The sequence below is a fragment of the Pseudorasbora parva genome, chromosome 10 (assembly GCF_024679245.1).
Source record: "Pseudorasbora parva isolate DD20220531a chromosome 10, ASM2467924v1, whole genome shotgun sequence".
NCBI lineage: Eukaryota > Metazoa > Chordata > Actinopteri > Cypriniformes > Gobionidae > Pseudorasbora > Pseudorasbora parva.
In genome coordinates this window covers 43,141,022-43,156,757 of record NC_090181.1, presented here as the reverse complement: position 1 = coordinate 43,156,757, position 15,736 = coordinate 43,141,022, and the positions used below count along the sequence as shown (strand labels likewise).

General features: G+C 38.3%; 1 protein-coding gene across 1 annotated transcript; it reads left to right on the top strand.

Annotated features, from left to right (window-relative positions):
• Nucleotides 1–1,287: 1,287 nt before the first annotated feature.
• On the top strand, nucleotides 1,288–13,578 carry zgc:113142 (uncharacterized protein LOC503524 homolog). The gene is made up of 5 exons (XM_067454732.1): nucleotides 1,288–1,396; nucleotides 2,643–3,057; nucleotides 5,668–5,820; nucleotides 10,430–10,563; nucleotides 13,101–13,578. The coding sequence occupies exons 1-5, from the start codon at nucleotides 1,364–1,366 to the stop codon at nucleotides 13,461–13,463; spliced, it is 1,098 nt and encodes a 365-aa protein (XP_067310833.1). The 5' UTR covers nucleotides 1,288–1,363; the 3' UTR covers nucleotides 13,464–13,578.
• Nucleotides 13,579–15,736: the final 2,158 nt, after the last annotated feature.

The window sequence follows — 15,736 nt, the reverse complement described above, 5'->3', positions numbered from 1 at the left end:
CCGACTCGTGGAGATAAACTGATCGCATTACTGAGCAATAAACAATGCTGAAGATAGCAAGATAATCGTTTGTAAACAAGACACAAGTCGAGACTGGATTTACAGAAATATTGATATTAAAACACAATGCTGTTCGTTCTATGTTGGATCTGACAGGAATGGTGCAGCACACTTACAGTGGGAGAGAAAAGTATTTAGTCAGCCACCAATTGTGCAAGTTCTCCCACTTAAAAAGATGAGAGAGGCCTGTAATTTTCATCATAGGTAGGCCTACACTTCAACTAAAATGAGAAAAAATCCAGAAAATTACATTGTCTGATTTTTAAAGCATTTATTTGCAAATTATGGTGGAAAATAAGTATTCTAAAAAGTAATCGTTTCAACGGCTCTGGTTATAACCACATAACACATATGAATCATCTAATGAAATATATCAGTCCCCTCGGATAGGCTACCTGTAGATCTTTGCCTGATCTCCAGTCTTCTTCTTCCGCCCCTTCCACCATCTTGCATCATGTAGCCATGATTTAAAGCTACACTGTGTGATATTTTCCCCCATCTAGCGTTGAAAAGGTACATGACAATCCAGTGAATAATAGTTTCTGTTCTTCTCAATTCCGATTTCGTTTTAACTCCTACGGTGGCCGATTTAGTCCAAGATTAACATGGCTTCCAGTTCGACCTCGTCCATGTTTAACACTGAGTGTTAAAAACGCGAAAGGCGAAGCTTGAATTTGCGGGTATGTCCCTCTTTGGCTAATGTACTTCCAAGATGGAGGGGCAACATGGCGACCGGCATTCGAACCCCTCACCCGTATGTATTTTCAATGGCATATTATAAACTTACGAGAATACGTTATTACTTGAAAGGAGTTGAGCACATATATTTTTGAAAGAACTAAGTGTTTTTCGCTAAGAATAAACTAAAAAAGTTACACAGTGTAGCTTTAACAGGAGTTTCCACTTCGAATGCTCCGGCCTGACCTCTTTTTGTGCTAGCATCTAAAAAGTAAAGGGGATTGTCCACACTAAACCCTCATTGGGGCCCAAACAGGCAGAACCACATGGGCTAACCCACTCCGGCTTGCCCACAGATAACACACACTTAACCAAACCACACTGGCGTGTTTGCTGGGTAGGGGAAACCCCACACTAGCCCACAGTAAGCCCAAAGCAAACCAGTCCATTTACAACGAGCCGACTCCCGAACTCCGGCTCTCTAGCGCTCGCTAGTGTTTGAATTTAATTATAGCACTCGGGATGAGAGAAGAGCAAACGAAGCGTTCAGCTGAAACTAATTCAAGGCTGCTTGAGAGAGGCCTACACTAAAGCAAACAGATCTTTCTTTAGTTAAAGCCTGTAAATGACTGTGAATAGCAACGCTTACAAGGAGGGGGTGAGTAAGCTAAGTGACATGAAGAGCAACATAAAAAATAACGTGTTCAGCATTTTGGTGGCCAGATTCAAAATCGATTAGCCTATCTTGACAGCAATGATATGCTCTGGACATTTTTACTCAAAATGTATTAACTAACAGCATATCACACTGCAGAAATGAACACAACAGCCTGCCTGAGCAGCTCTCTGTGTGAAGTTTTTTCTGCACACACACACACACACACACACACACACACACACATACACACGTGACGCTCGCGGTGTTTTCTGCTCATGAACATCCTCTCCTGACTCCACTTCACGAGCTTTTCACTATTTCATTTGAGAAAACTACCAAATACACGGAGAAACTATAAGATCGTCAAAATAAAAGTTCAGTTTACCTTTAAAAATAAATTTTGACAGAAATATATCATTATGTATTTTAAAATGTAAGTTCTCAAAGGAATTATAATAATATTTTTTTTAGTTTCTAAGGAATATCATACGACCAAGATGAAGTTCATCCATGTTTTAAATTTGAATGTAGTTGTATAATTTGTTATATTTTAGTTTGTTTAGCCTACATTATAAAAGCTTGATTTAAATTGTTAACATTTATATAGTTGTTTAATAAATCATAAAACGCATTGAGGAACAATAAAAAGCATTTTATATGTCCCTTACAATAAAAGGGAGTCATGTGGCATTTAATTCTGAACAAAGCACCTTTAAGATATTTGACATAACTCTCTGTACTGTTTCTCTGTACTTAATTAAAAAAAAGTACAGTTAAATAAAAGTACATAATGAAATTATACTTTTGAATAAACCATGGAATATATTTTTCAAACCTCACATTGTAACGTATCTGTTTATCTGCTGGTTATCTTCAAACACTCGCTGTAATTTACAGTAAATGAACCGATCACAGCTCCTAATCAGTGGATCAATCTGTCTTTTATTGCATGACCTGGTTATGGTAAAGTGCAATCTTTCTCATTGTGTGTGCATGTGTGTGTGTTGAATGTCAACAGATACTTCAAGGATATATCTAGGCAAAATAAAAATGAACAATATTGTAAAGTTTCTGCATGTTTATTATGTCTTCTTATGCAAATGCTAATCATTTTGAGGTCCTTAAAGGGATATATCTCCCAAAAGTATTCACCTTTTTTGGGTGAACCCTTTTATGCCCCTGAATATCAGTGCTGATTTTGGTTGTAATTTTTACCTGTTATTTTCTTTGTTTTGTCAATTCCTAGGTTGTCTCTTTGAGCTCCTACTTCCCAATGAAGCCAGTTTTACTCGGTGTGACTGCCCTGCTCATTCCCTACAACTGTTTGGGTGATCATCATATATTCATATATTTTGGTCTGGTCATCTGCTTCATGCTCTTGGCTTACGCAGCACACCAGGCGGGAAATGGCTTGTCAGATGGAGTTGGCCGGGCAGTGTTAATAACGGGTTGTGATAGCGGATTTGGACATCACCTTGCAAAGAAACTGGACAGCATGGGCTTCACAGTGTTTGCTGGATGTTTACGCCCTGAAGGTCCCGGAGCTCAGAGTCTGGCTGAAGAAGGCTCTGTCCGTATGAAGGTACTCCAGCTGGATGTGACCAAAGAGGAACATGTGAGCTTGGCCAAAGATTTTGTGGAAGCAAACTTGCCAGAGAAAGGTAACTTTAACACTTCAAAATGTATTTTTAAAGAAGACCTATTATGACCTACATACATGTTCAGCTTTCTTTAGTGTGGTAAAGGCATTTTAAACAAACGAGAAAGCAAAGCAAATCACAGACGAATGGAGCTTTCAATTGACTGACAAGCCAGACCCACATCAAGATGTTTGGTCTGGAAACTCACCATAGACAGGGCTCAATCTGAGGGGCGGATAAACGGTTGTCTTTCAAACTCCCTCTGCACGCGATAGGATAGCGCTACACCAACCAGAGCAACGAAGCTGAAGCAGAGCTAGTTGAAAGATTAAACATTCGCCGTATCCGGTCGGCAAAACTACGAACACATCTTCCCATTTTAAGAATGACTTCAGTGCCGTTCTTTGTTCTTTTCTCAGAGAAAAGCTTAACTCCAAGTCTTCCAGAGTCGTGGTCAAAGCTGATTCGAAAGACCGCCGTTCGCCAGTTTCTGTGTTTACTAGAAGCACGCAAACGCAACTCGGCCGTCGTCATTATGGCCCCGCCCACCGACTCTATACATGATAGGCGTTTCTCAATGTCAAGGAAGGATCCTCGGAAGCCAGAATTCCAAGGATGCCACGTCATCGACATCCGACGAAGGACTGTTCCAATGTCGAGGACCCTCGGAATTTCAACCAAGGACTGAGTCCTTCGTTCGAAAAATATGTCATATGCAGAAAAGGATGCATATGAGTAGCCTTCGCGGACTTCGCGTTCTCAAATCACCCACAATCCTATGCGCGCAGCTTTGCTATCTTCAGACGTTCCCGGAGTCGGAGCGTGAACGGGGCAAATATGCTTGTATCGGAGTTTGGAGATGGGAAGGAAGGAGGCGGGAACCAGCGAACATCCAACAACTTTATAATAAATAATAAACAAAACGAAAGTAACATGGGGAAACCCCTCACGGGCGACTGCCCGCACACACATAATAAACCATAAACAAACCATCACATAAACTCCAGGCCTGGTCCTCTCTCGTCTTCCACGCTCCACCATTTATACTCCAATCACTCTGCCGTGAGCCGAGACCGGTTTTGGCGGCGATCAGCTGCCGCTCATTATCACTCCACCGGCCCGCTCTCACGGTCCCTCACCTCGCTGATTGCCACAATGCTTTTATTTACGTTACCAAACATTTGTTATAACCGTAGTAAATGTACGTAAAGTTTAACGTTTAAATGCAGGTACAAATTACTACTGTATTGATATAAAAATATATACAAATAACGTTACACATAATTTTATTGATGGCCAACGGACCTTTTCACTGACGTAATGACGCAATGACGTGCACTTGCTAGCCTGTTCCATTTACGTGGTTCTCCGAATGCTAAAGAGGAGCCTCGCCTAGCCTCTGAAGGAAGTGACTTGAAAGGATCAGTCCTTCCAAGGAAGCATCCTTGACATTGAGAAACACCTGATGTGATTGGCCCGGCAAGAGTTGGGCGATTACAGCTCAGAAGGGTATTGAGAGTTGCTAGACGACACTCGCGGGCAGATTAGATTTGCTGCCGCTAGCTTTCACACTGAATGCAAAACAAACGATTGCCTTGAGCACGATAGGTGGCGCCCCATGAAAAACACATACAGATCATATATCATTGTAATCATATATTTATTTGGCTTCATGTTTCATCTGTAGAAACGTTTCTCTCAGTTGTTTGTGTATTGAAATCCAGAACGAGGACACAACATTGTCATTCAGAAGGGCAGGAGTTATATAGGACAGAGCCTATTACTTCTCTCACTCATAACACACGTGCACGGAAGAAAACAGGGCTCTGTATAATGTTTCAAGCTCTTCAGATTGCATAATTCAGTGGGAAATGAATAGAAAATGACCATATGTATAAGAATAAACCTATTCTGACACCAATAACACTCAACATCCATTCTCTTCTCTCTTCCGCAAATACTTCTCTTTCGTTGTCTCTTACTTTTGTGCAACAGCAGCGGCTCGGATAAGCTCAAATCTAATTGGACGGCTCGTTTCATCGCACCCAGCGTGAAAAAAATAAATAAAACGGCACGTGTGCTCCATAGGGATCTATTGTTTAGATTCAAGAGCTTTATCGTGACAAACATTCACTTTGCTGAATCACGCTCTCAGTGTGAAAGGCCCTTCATGTTGCTGGTTGAGCATGAAAAAGATCTGTAAAGCACAAAGGACAACTTCTCTATATCAGTGTCATTGTTTCTGAACTCCTTGAAACCTCCATTTGTAGTCTTGAGTTTTCTTCTGGAAACCAATACGTCACAATATACCTCATTTAAATAATTAATACGCAAAATAAAGGGGCGGGGCCTGGTTGAGTTAGTATTATGATGAGTGAGTTATGTTAAGTTATGGATTATGGTTATGGTAAGGGGCTGGACATTTCCCAAACACGCTCAAAGCTCTCCAATCACAACACACTGCTCCAGCCGAACAATCAGTGCACACTGTGCTTTCAGAAGGAGGGGCTTCACAGAGACAGGAACTAAACAGAGCATTACTGACAGACTGGGAAGAGACGAGCTGCAACAATGGAGAATATAAAAACCCCTTTAAATGCCCCTTTTCTCTATATTGTTGTACATTTTCAGGTCTCTATGCTGTTGTAAATAATGCTGGCATCAGTGACTGGGGAGAGACGGAGTGGAGTACAGCTGAGGACTTCCAGAAGATGGCTGATGTTAACTTGTTTGGTGCCATCAGAGTCACCATCCCATTCTTGCCCCTTGTTAGAGCATCCAAAGGTCATTCATCATCAACTTTTATTCAAGACACATAGGTCCATAGAGACAACACAATACAAATAATAATAAAAAATAAAAAATAAATGTCAAAAATGAGCACATCAGGAGTCATTTCTAAAACATATACAGAATTCAGGTCCAATATTTTTCAAAAGCAAGACGTGTACCTTGTATCACTCTTAGAAACATCAACTATGGACACAATGATGAAATTCTTAGACTCTGTCAGTCTGCACATAAATCTATACATAAAATTCCTTAAAACAGAATTAAAAGTGGGCACATTGTTAGACACAAACATTAATAACATTAATATGAATATAATATACTAAAGTCTTTGTTGATTGATATATTTCTTAACTCTAAGGAGAAAATGATACAGAAGCTTTCACTAGGGTGGCATCCTTTCAAAAGGTAATGTTTACTATTGGCAAAATGAATCAATATGAAAAATGTGATTTAAGTCAGCAAATAAACAGATTTATGTTTTAATAACTTCTAGATCATTATAGTGTAGTCTTTTTCACAAATAAAGAACCTGTTAAAAACATGATAAAAGGAAATAAACAATGCAATTCAATTGATTTGACGATTAAATCAATTCCCTACTGACAAAATCCCCCACCGCCCTACATTTGTTCTAGTTCCAGAAAACATTTCACTCTGACACATTATATTGCCAAAAGTTTTGGGACGTCTTACCTTTACATCACAGTCTCCACTCTAATTCATCCCAAATGTGTTCTATCAGGTTGAGGTCAGTTCCTCCGCACTAAACTCACTCATCCATGTCTTTATGGACCTTGCTTTGTGCACTCATTATGTTTGAACAGGAAGGGGACATCCCCAGTCTGTTCCCACAAAGTTGGAGGCATGAAATTGTCCAAAATGTCTTGGTATTCTGAAGCATTTAGAGTTCCTTTCACTAAAAACTAAGGGACCAAGCCCAACCCCTGAAAAACAACCCCACACCATTCCCCCCTCCACCAAACTTTACTCTTGGCACAACACAGTCAGGCAAGTACCGTTCTCCTGGCAACCGCCAAACCCAGACTCGTCCATCGGATTATCAGAAAGAGAAGCGTGATTGGTCACTCCAGAAAACACGTCTCCACTGCTCTAGAGTCCAGTGGCGGCTGCTTTACTTCACTGCATCCCACGTTTGCATTGCACTTGGTGATGTAAGGCTTGGATGAGCTGCTCGGCCATGGAAACCCATTCCATGAAGTTCTCTACGCACTGTTCTTGAGCTCATCTGAAGGACACTGAAGGTCTGTAGCTGTTGATTCTGCAGAAATGTGGCGACTTCTGCGGTCTGTGTGCCTCAGCATGTGCTGACGGCGCTCTGTGATTTTACATGGCCTACCACTTCATGGCTGAGTTGTTGTTGTTGTTGTTGTTGTTGTTGTTGTTGTTCCTAATTGCTTTCACTTTGTTATAATATTACTAATAGTTGAGTGTGGAATATTTAGTAATGATTACATTTCACGAATGGACTTATTACACAGATGGCAACCTATCACGGTACCACGCTTGAGTTCACTGAGCTCCTGAGAGCGACCCATTCTTTCACAAATGTTTGTAGAAGCGTCTGCAGGCCTACTGCTGGATTTTATACACCTGTTGTCCATGGAAGTGATTGGAACACCTGAATTCAATGATTTGGAGTTATGTCCCAATACTTTTGCAATATAGTGTATGTCACGATCACACTGAAAAAAAAAAAGTTTTTTCTGGAAACTTATGACTTTTACTTCACTACATTTGAAAGACAAATATTGTACTTTTTACTCCACTACATTTCTATCTAGCTCAAAAGTCGTTTCTGTAGCAGCTCTGAAAGTCGGTGCATGATTTTTTTCCCTTCTTTAAAAGGTTTTTTGTTCTTGTTGTTTCAGACAGTCTATCAGTAATCTCTCTTATAGTCATATACATACAAAGAAGACTGTTCTTAGGCACAAGTGTGTGCACCCATAGCCATACTTTGAAAGTATGTTTCAGTTTAAAAAAAAAATCAAGATTTGTTTAGTTGGCATACACTAGGTGCATGTCTTATAAAATAATAAACATATAAACGTCTGGGAGAAAGAGAAGAGTAAAGTTGGGAGAATATCTGTATCAGTGTATTGGATCCGTCCATTGGGCCTTAAAGTGACAGCAGCTTTGTAAATAAGTTTGTAACTTAAATACAAGTATTTAAATTAATTTAAGTTAGTTGTATGCTAGTATGTCAGATGGAGCATCACTGAATGGCTTAAACCATTATGATGGCATAGTGTGCATTTATACAACAATAATAAAATAATGCGTTGGCATAAAAAATAAAATTTAATTTTGATACTTAAGTACTTCTGAAAACAAATACTTCTGTACTTTTACTTGAGTAAAAATCAGTTTTTAAAACTTTCACTTGTAACGGAGTAATATTTGACCAGTAGTAGGCTACTTTTACTCAAGAAATAGAGTTGTGTACTTTGTCCACCTCTGTCCATAAGGAGGGCGGGGTTTAAAGTGCCTTGAAACGCGCCGCATTATTCAATGTGTTGACGTAATTTCCCGTTAGCAGCTTCTCCTCTTTTTTGAAACAACTTATAGCGTTTCGTTAATATTAGGGATGCACGATATTATCGGCACGACATCGGAATCGGCCGATAAACGCTTAAAATATAAAAATCGGCATCGGTCGATATGAAAACATTATGCCGATATGCCTTGCCGATATGATAACGTGTTGATATGTGCCTGCAATAACTCACGTGTGCAAGGAGTGCTACAGCGATAAGACCATGTCAGCACTGCAGTCATTCTTCAAGTGAAAACAAGAAAATACATTGCATGTACAGTGATTTATATTGACTGTTTTTAAATGCTGCCTTGAATTTCTGAATGCACGAAGGACGTGACCGTCAGCAGCAGATTTGCCACGCTTTCACAACAAAACTAGCCCAAAACAAGCCCAATCGCGTCTCCCCAGTCCCACTCTCTAGCACGTGCGGCAGCCTCCACAGCAGCAGAAGCTCCTCCAGGTCCTAGTGCCCTCCCGCTAGACCGCTATATATTTATACATGTAGTGGGTGCGCTGTTGTTGCACTAATACAATGAAAAGTAGAATACACAAATAAATTGAAGTTACTTCTTGTTCTGAATAAACAAATCAGTAATGATGTCATAAATCACAAGCATGACACTTGTAAATTAAATACTTTTATATACAGTGTATTAATCTGTAATAAAATTTTACGAAATGGATGATGAAAAATAATCAAAGGAGCTCTACAATAATTGTAGAATTAAAAGACAGCATCAATGGATGTCATGCCACCCCCACTTCATGTGCACAAACGTTAAATCCAAAAATACAATATTTAGGTTACAGCTGCATCTGGGGTGAAAAATTACTGACTTTATTATTGTTATTTTCAGAGCTTTTAATATACTCTTATCATAAAAAGAACTTTATTAACATGTATTTATCTTCAACAAGAAGGATACCTCAGAAATCTGAAACCAGAATGAAATTTTTTTTTTTTCATTTTTTGCTTGAGTTTTTGCTCAAAATGGTGTTGTTTCCAAACAAAGGGAAAAAATAAACATATATCGGCATCGGTATCGGCATCGGCATCGGCCAAAATGAGCTGAAAAATATCGGCATATCGGATATCGGCAAAAATCCAATATCGTGCATCCCTAGTTAATATACAGTTTAACTAGAGCCTTTCTGTTTGGTAACGTTTATCATCATAACGCTTATCATCGTTTGTCGTTTATCATCATAACGACATCGTAACGATTATCATCATAGGCTAATCTCCTCCATATCGCTTTGAAATACATCAATCTGTGCAGAATTCAAATGGGTAAGATATGTATTGTTGTCTGTGCCGACTCGCGCATATGATCCATGTCTGTAGTCTAACTTTAGACCAGAGCCGTGTGTGTGTGTGTGTGTGTGCGCGCGCGCACTGCTGCGGTGTGTGAAACTAACGTGAAACCAGGATTCATTCCAACACAACACACCCGCTTATTCATAACTTTAAGGCTAACATAGTCAGAGGTGTCAAAAGTACTCGCATTCATTACTCAAGTGGAAGTATAGATACTAGGGTTTAAAAATATTTCTGTAGAAGTTGAAGTATCAACTAAAGCTTTTTACTTCAGTAAAAGTACTGGTTTCAAAACTACTTAAAGTATAAAAGTAAAAGTAATGTAAGGAAAAAAAATGCCATTAAAGACAAAAGCTTAGGCCACACCACAGGGGCCTATAGTGCACTACCCCACCTCCTCAAAAAAACAATTTTCTAATGACTATAATGTTATATTAAAATGTTAATGTTTAAAAATTTGGGATGCACTAGGGTACCTGTGTCAGCCACATATATACCCATTGAAAATGAATGCATTTTAGTACAATGGAAATATGCCATATGTGTACTGCTTTTTTTTATTTTAGTGGGCCTTTAAGACCGGGTTTCAGAGAAAAGGCTTGGATTAGTTAATAATTCAAAGTGAAATAAGCTTGAAATGGTACTGCCCCACTGACAGCTTTTTCTGATAGTGTTATGTTTATAGATCATTTACTAATTACTTTAATTTCTTAATTCGTCCTTAGGTCGTATGATATATGTGTCTAGTATCTTTTCTTTCTTCAATTGTCTGAACATGGGAGCATACAGTGTATCCAAGCGGGGACTGGAAGCATTCGCAGACTGCTTGAGAGTAGAGATGGCCAGTTTTGGAGTTAAGGTAAGAGCTGATCCATTCTTAGAAACAAACATTTACTAAGACTGTTTGTATTTTTTTTATGTTTTAGTTTTTTTTATCGTACAAAAATAGAAAACTGTTGAGAAGGTTCAACGCAAAAAAAATCTATTTCAAGTGCAACACGCTCTCTACAAAAAAAAAAAAAAAACATTTAAAGGGATAGGTCACCCAAAAATAAAAATTAGCCCATGATTTACTCACCCTCAAGCCATCCTGTACGTGTGTATGACATTCTTCATTCAAACGAATACAATTGAAGTTACATTTAAAAATGTCCTGGCTCTTCCCAGCCTTATAATCAGAGGCAGACAGTACTCAAGTTTACTTTCCAAGCAATTTTGTTTTTCAAGTATATATACTTTATCAGTGTTCTTCTTTGAAAAACATTTTTCTTTATAACACTACAAAACATAATATTGTACTTTTTTTACAGCAATACATTTCATATTGAATATCATTTAATGCTTAATTACATGAAAAATGTAGTACTGTATACTTTTACTCAAGTTAAAGTGTTCAAAGTTTTAGTTGAGTAAAATTAAGAAAGTACTACACTTTTAGTGTAATTAAGTATTAAAGATAAGAAAACAACAACTTTTATTCATGAAATGTAGTGCAGTGAAAAGTATGACATTATACATTTTGCTTTGGAATGGCGTGAAGTAAAAGTTTTCTACAGAAAAACACTGATAAAGTATACAGCTCCTTCTCAAAAAATTAGCATATTTCATCCGACCAATAAAAGAAAAGTGTTTTTAATACAAAAAAGTCAACCTTCAAATAATTAGCACTCAATACTTGGTGGGGAATCCTTTTGCAGAAATGCGGCGTGGCATGGAGGCGATCAGCCTGTGGCACTGCTGAGGTGTTAAGGAGGCCCAGGATGCGTCAATAGCGGCCTTAAGCTCAGCCAGAGTGTTGGGTCTTGCATCTCTCAACTTTCTCTTCACAATATCCCACAGATTCTCTATGGGGTTCAGGTCAGGAGAGTTGGCAGGCCAATTGAGCACAGTAATACCATGGTCAGTAAACCATTTACCAGTGGTTTTGGCACTGTGAGCAGGTGCCAGGTCGTCCTTTAAAAACGAAATCTTCATCTCCATAAAGCTTTTCAGCAGATGGAAGCATGAAGTGCTCCAAAATCTCCTGATAGCGAGCTGCATTGACCCTGCCCTTGATCAAACACAGTGGACCAACACCAGCAGCTGACATGGCACCCCAGACCATCACTGACTGTGGGTACTTACACTGGACTTCAGGCATTTTGGCATTTCCTTCCCCCAGTCTTCCTCCAGACTCTGCACCTTGATACAGCACTCTGGGAACAGCCTATTCCTTCAGAAAATTCTTTCTGTGTCTTCCCCTCTCGCTTGAGGATGTCAATGATGGCCTTCTGGACAGCAGTCAGGTCGGCAGTCTTACCCATGATTGCGGTTTTGAGTAATGAACCAGGCTGGGAGTTTTTAAAAGCCTCAGAAATCTTTTGCAGGTGTTTAGAGTTCATTTGTTGATTCAGATGATTAGGTTAATAGCTCGTTTAGAGAAACTTTTCATGATATGCTAATGTTTTGATGTAGGAATTTTGGGTTTTCATGAGCTGTATGCCAAAATCATCAGTATTAAAACAATAAAAGACCTGAAATATTTTAGTGGGTGTGCAATGAATCTAAAATATATGAAAGTTTAATTTTTATCATTTACATTATGGAAAATAAAGAACTTTATCACAATATGCTAATTTTTTGAGAAGGACCTGTATACTTAAAAATATACTTGAGTAGAAAGTAAAAATTCTCCACTATTGTCCTCCTCTGATTATAATGGCAGTGAAAGGCAGCCCAAAATTTGAAGCTCAAAAAAAGGAACAATCATGGTTGTTGGAAGTTAAAAAAAAATTGGGTGGGTCCTACCCTAGAAATTTTTACTGGAGTAGATTCCTTTTACATTAAGTGCAAATAGCCAGTCTTGTTTACTAAACGCCTGGCTGGGCCAGACAAAATTAAAGAAGATACCTGATTATTTACAGTGGCAATAGTCTGGGTGTAAGTCACAACTCAGAAAGTTAACAAAAGAAAAGACGATAGCAACTTCCGTTTTCGTGGCATCTGTGCTCAGGTGCTGCCCTTCTTAGCACTGCCAAAATAAAAGTCCCGGCAAAATAAAAGACACTTCCGAGACTTAAACATTTTTCGTAAGACTTCCCTCTGTAAAATTAGAAACTAATTTTGGAAAGTCACGGTAAAAAGTCTGTTGTTTTAATAAGGGGCTTTGTGTGGAGGGAAATAAACGAATTAAGTGTGTGACAACTAAAACTGTTAAGTTAACCTGTGTAACCTATTTTGATGTAAAGTAAATGGAGTGGAGAGTCATAGTCGACTCTAAAAAACCTGAAATTGAACACCCCTGGGTCATAAAAAGAAATGTGTAATAATAATATTGAACATACCATATTGTATTTCTTGATTATCCATTACTAATAGGACATTGAACATGGTTCATTATTTGTATTTTTTTTATAGGTCAGCATTATTCAACCAGGAAATTTTGGTGCGGCCACCAACATTGTGCACAAGAAAATGCCACAAGAGATATGGGATGAGTTTGACGATGCACGTAAACTAACTTTCAACCAGAAATATGTTGGGATGGCATGTGAATATTTTAACTCGCTGTCCTTTTCAGGATTTAAGGATTGCACATTGGTTATCAATGCCATGCTTCACGCTCTCATGGCTGCCAAACCTCAAACTCGATACCTGCTCGTTTCCTGGACAGATATGGTGTTTTTCTACATGTGCCCTATGCTCCCCACATTTGTCACTGATTCTGTGTTTCATATGAGTTCCATGTACCACAAGCGAAAAGTAATGCTGTACTCGTAATATAAGTTTATTCATAATCAGTATAGGAGAGCTCTCTTTACATAGACAACTCAATGCCTAATGTTTGCTGGTGTAACACTGTCCTGGACTTCTTTTCCCTTCTGTCTTAGTGAAATAATAAAGTCTTTATCAAAGAAAATCTTGCTGAGTTAAGGACTTCAATTCATTCTCCTTTAATTAAAACTATTATTTATGATTTTACAAAAACAAAACAAAAACACAGTTAATGGGTGAAAAAGGTGACCAATTAACACTAATGTTTACAGTAATGGTTGGGGTTGGTATAAGATTTAGCAGTGGATATTTACGCCAAGTGTTAATAGCATGCTAGATGCTATTTACACTAAAGTTAATTAATACTTTAATTCAGCAATGATGTATTATATTGATTACAAGTGACCGTAAAAACATTTACAATATATTACATTTTAAACTGATATTTCATTCATTAAAGGGGGGGTGAAACACTCAGTTTCAGTCAATCTCATGTCAATCTTGAGTACCTATAGAGTAGTATTGCATCCTTCATATCTCCGAAAAGTCTTTAGTTTTATCATATTTATAAAAGAAATATGGGCTGTACCGAGTCTTTCCGGAAAAAAACGAGCGCCTGGAGGCGTATCGTGTGCGCGGAGCTAAAGAATGATGAGCGCGCAAAGCGGTGACGTCCTCAAGCGTGGAGAAACCCATCTATCTCAGCTAATACAGATAATGATCCACAATCAAATCTGAGGCTGAAATAAATTGAACAGGAGAAACGGCAACATCAGGATGTCCATCTCTGTGGTATGGACTGTATTTAGGGGCCTTTGTGTGCAGTTTATGAGGACATGATTCGGTTTATGGACTATTGTATGTGACTAGACCTTAGAGGTAGCAAGCAAAACGGTTTTGCACGTCAGAGTCAGAATAGTGTAACGTTATACAGAACAACAATGGAGTAACGTTAACCGTTAGCGCATTTGAATGACGAAGCACGCGATCGTATCGTTTACTGATGTTTACTCATGCGACGGTAGCCAATAGCAGAGACATTTAAAGTTGATTTACTCACCGGCATCTTCCAAAGCAGGACCGCTCTGTCAAAAACACACTTCTTTGGTATGATTTGGTGAAGTCCTGTGACAGCAGTGACCGTGGAAATCCACTTTGCGACGCGACTGAAGCGATGCCTTGAAGCTTCCCGTCATTTCTGCGTTCAAATCGGTTCAAATGCAGCGCTGCCTTCCCGGAATGCTGTGCTGAAGCGTTGAAGTCGCTCGACGTCACCCATAGGAATAAAGTGGAGCGCGGCGCGACATAAGTGTTCACGGACGACTGGATCTGCACCTGAGAGAGTGTTTACAGCGTGCATTTCCTCTCTCTCCCTCTAGTCACGCGCGCGCGCACCCTTCCGGGAGAAGAGCCTGTACAGCCCATACAAGTACCTTCCGCTCTATTTAACGTCAAGTAGACCCATACTCGAAAAAAACTCGCCGAAACTTGTGAGAAACCGGAAGGAGTATTTTTAACACAGAAATACTCCATCAAACGTCCAACATTAGTTTTTGAAACTTTGTCTATGTTTAGGATGGGAATCCAAGTCTTTAAAGGTGTAAAAAGCTCAGTATGCATGAAACAGCATTTCACCCCCCCTTTAAAGAATCCTGGAAAATAATGTTATTATGGTCAGTGCTGTCAAATCGATAAATCACATCCATAATAAAAGTTTGTGTTTACATAATATATATATATATATATATATATATATATATATATATATATATATATATATATATATATATATATATATATATATATATATATATGTATGTATGTATATGTGTGTGTGTAATTTGTATGTTTATTTTGTATACATAAACACACACTTGTTCATGTATATATTTAAGAAATATTTGCATGTATATACTGTATATATTTATATATAAAAAATTATTAAATATATACATACATGTGTATGTATTTATATACACATAATAGTGATACCAAGTACACACACATATTATCTAAACAATCTTTTGGATGTGATTAATCAATTTGACAGCACTAATCACATAAATAAAAACAATTTTTAATATTGATGATAATTAGAAATGTTTCTTGATTATCAAATCATCATATCAGAATGATTTCTGAAGGATCGTGTGAAACTGAAGACTGGAGTAATGATGCTGAACTTTCAGCTTTGGTCACAGGAATAAATTACATTTTAAAATATATTCACATTTCACAATTTACACAATTTTTGGTTAAATAAATGCAGCCTCTGTGGG

Bases quoted from the DNA above. Each gene is read 5' to 3' on its own strand.
- zgc:113142 (XM_067454732.1), top strand. From the start codon at position 1,364: ATGACTGTGAATAGCAACGCTTACAAGGAGGGG. The intron at 1,397-2,642 runs GTGAGTAAGCTA...GTCAATTCCTAG, and splicing joins GCAACGCTTACAAGGAGGGG to GTTGTCTCTTTGAGCTCCTA. The intron at 5,821-10,429 runs GTCATTCATCAT...ATTCGTCCTTAG, and splicing joins CCTTGTTAGAGCATCCAAAG to GTCGTATGATATATGTGTCT.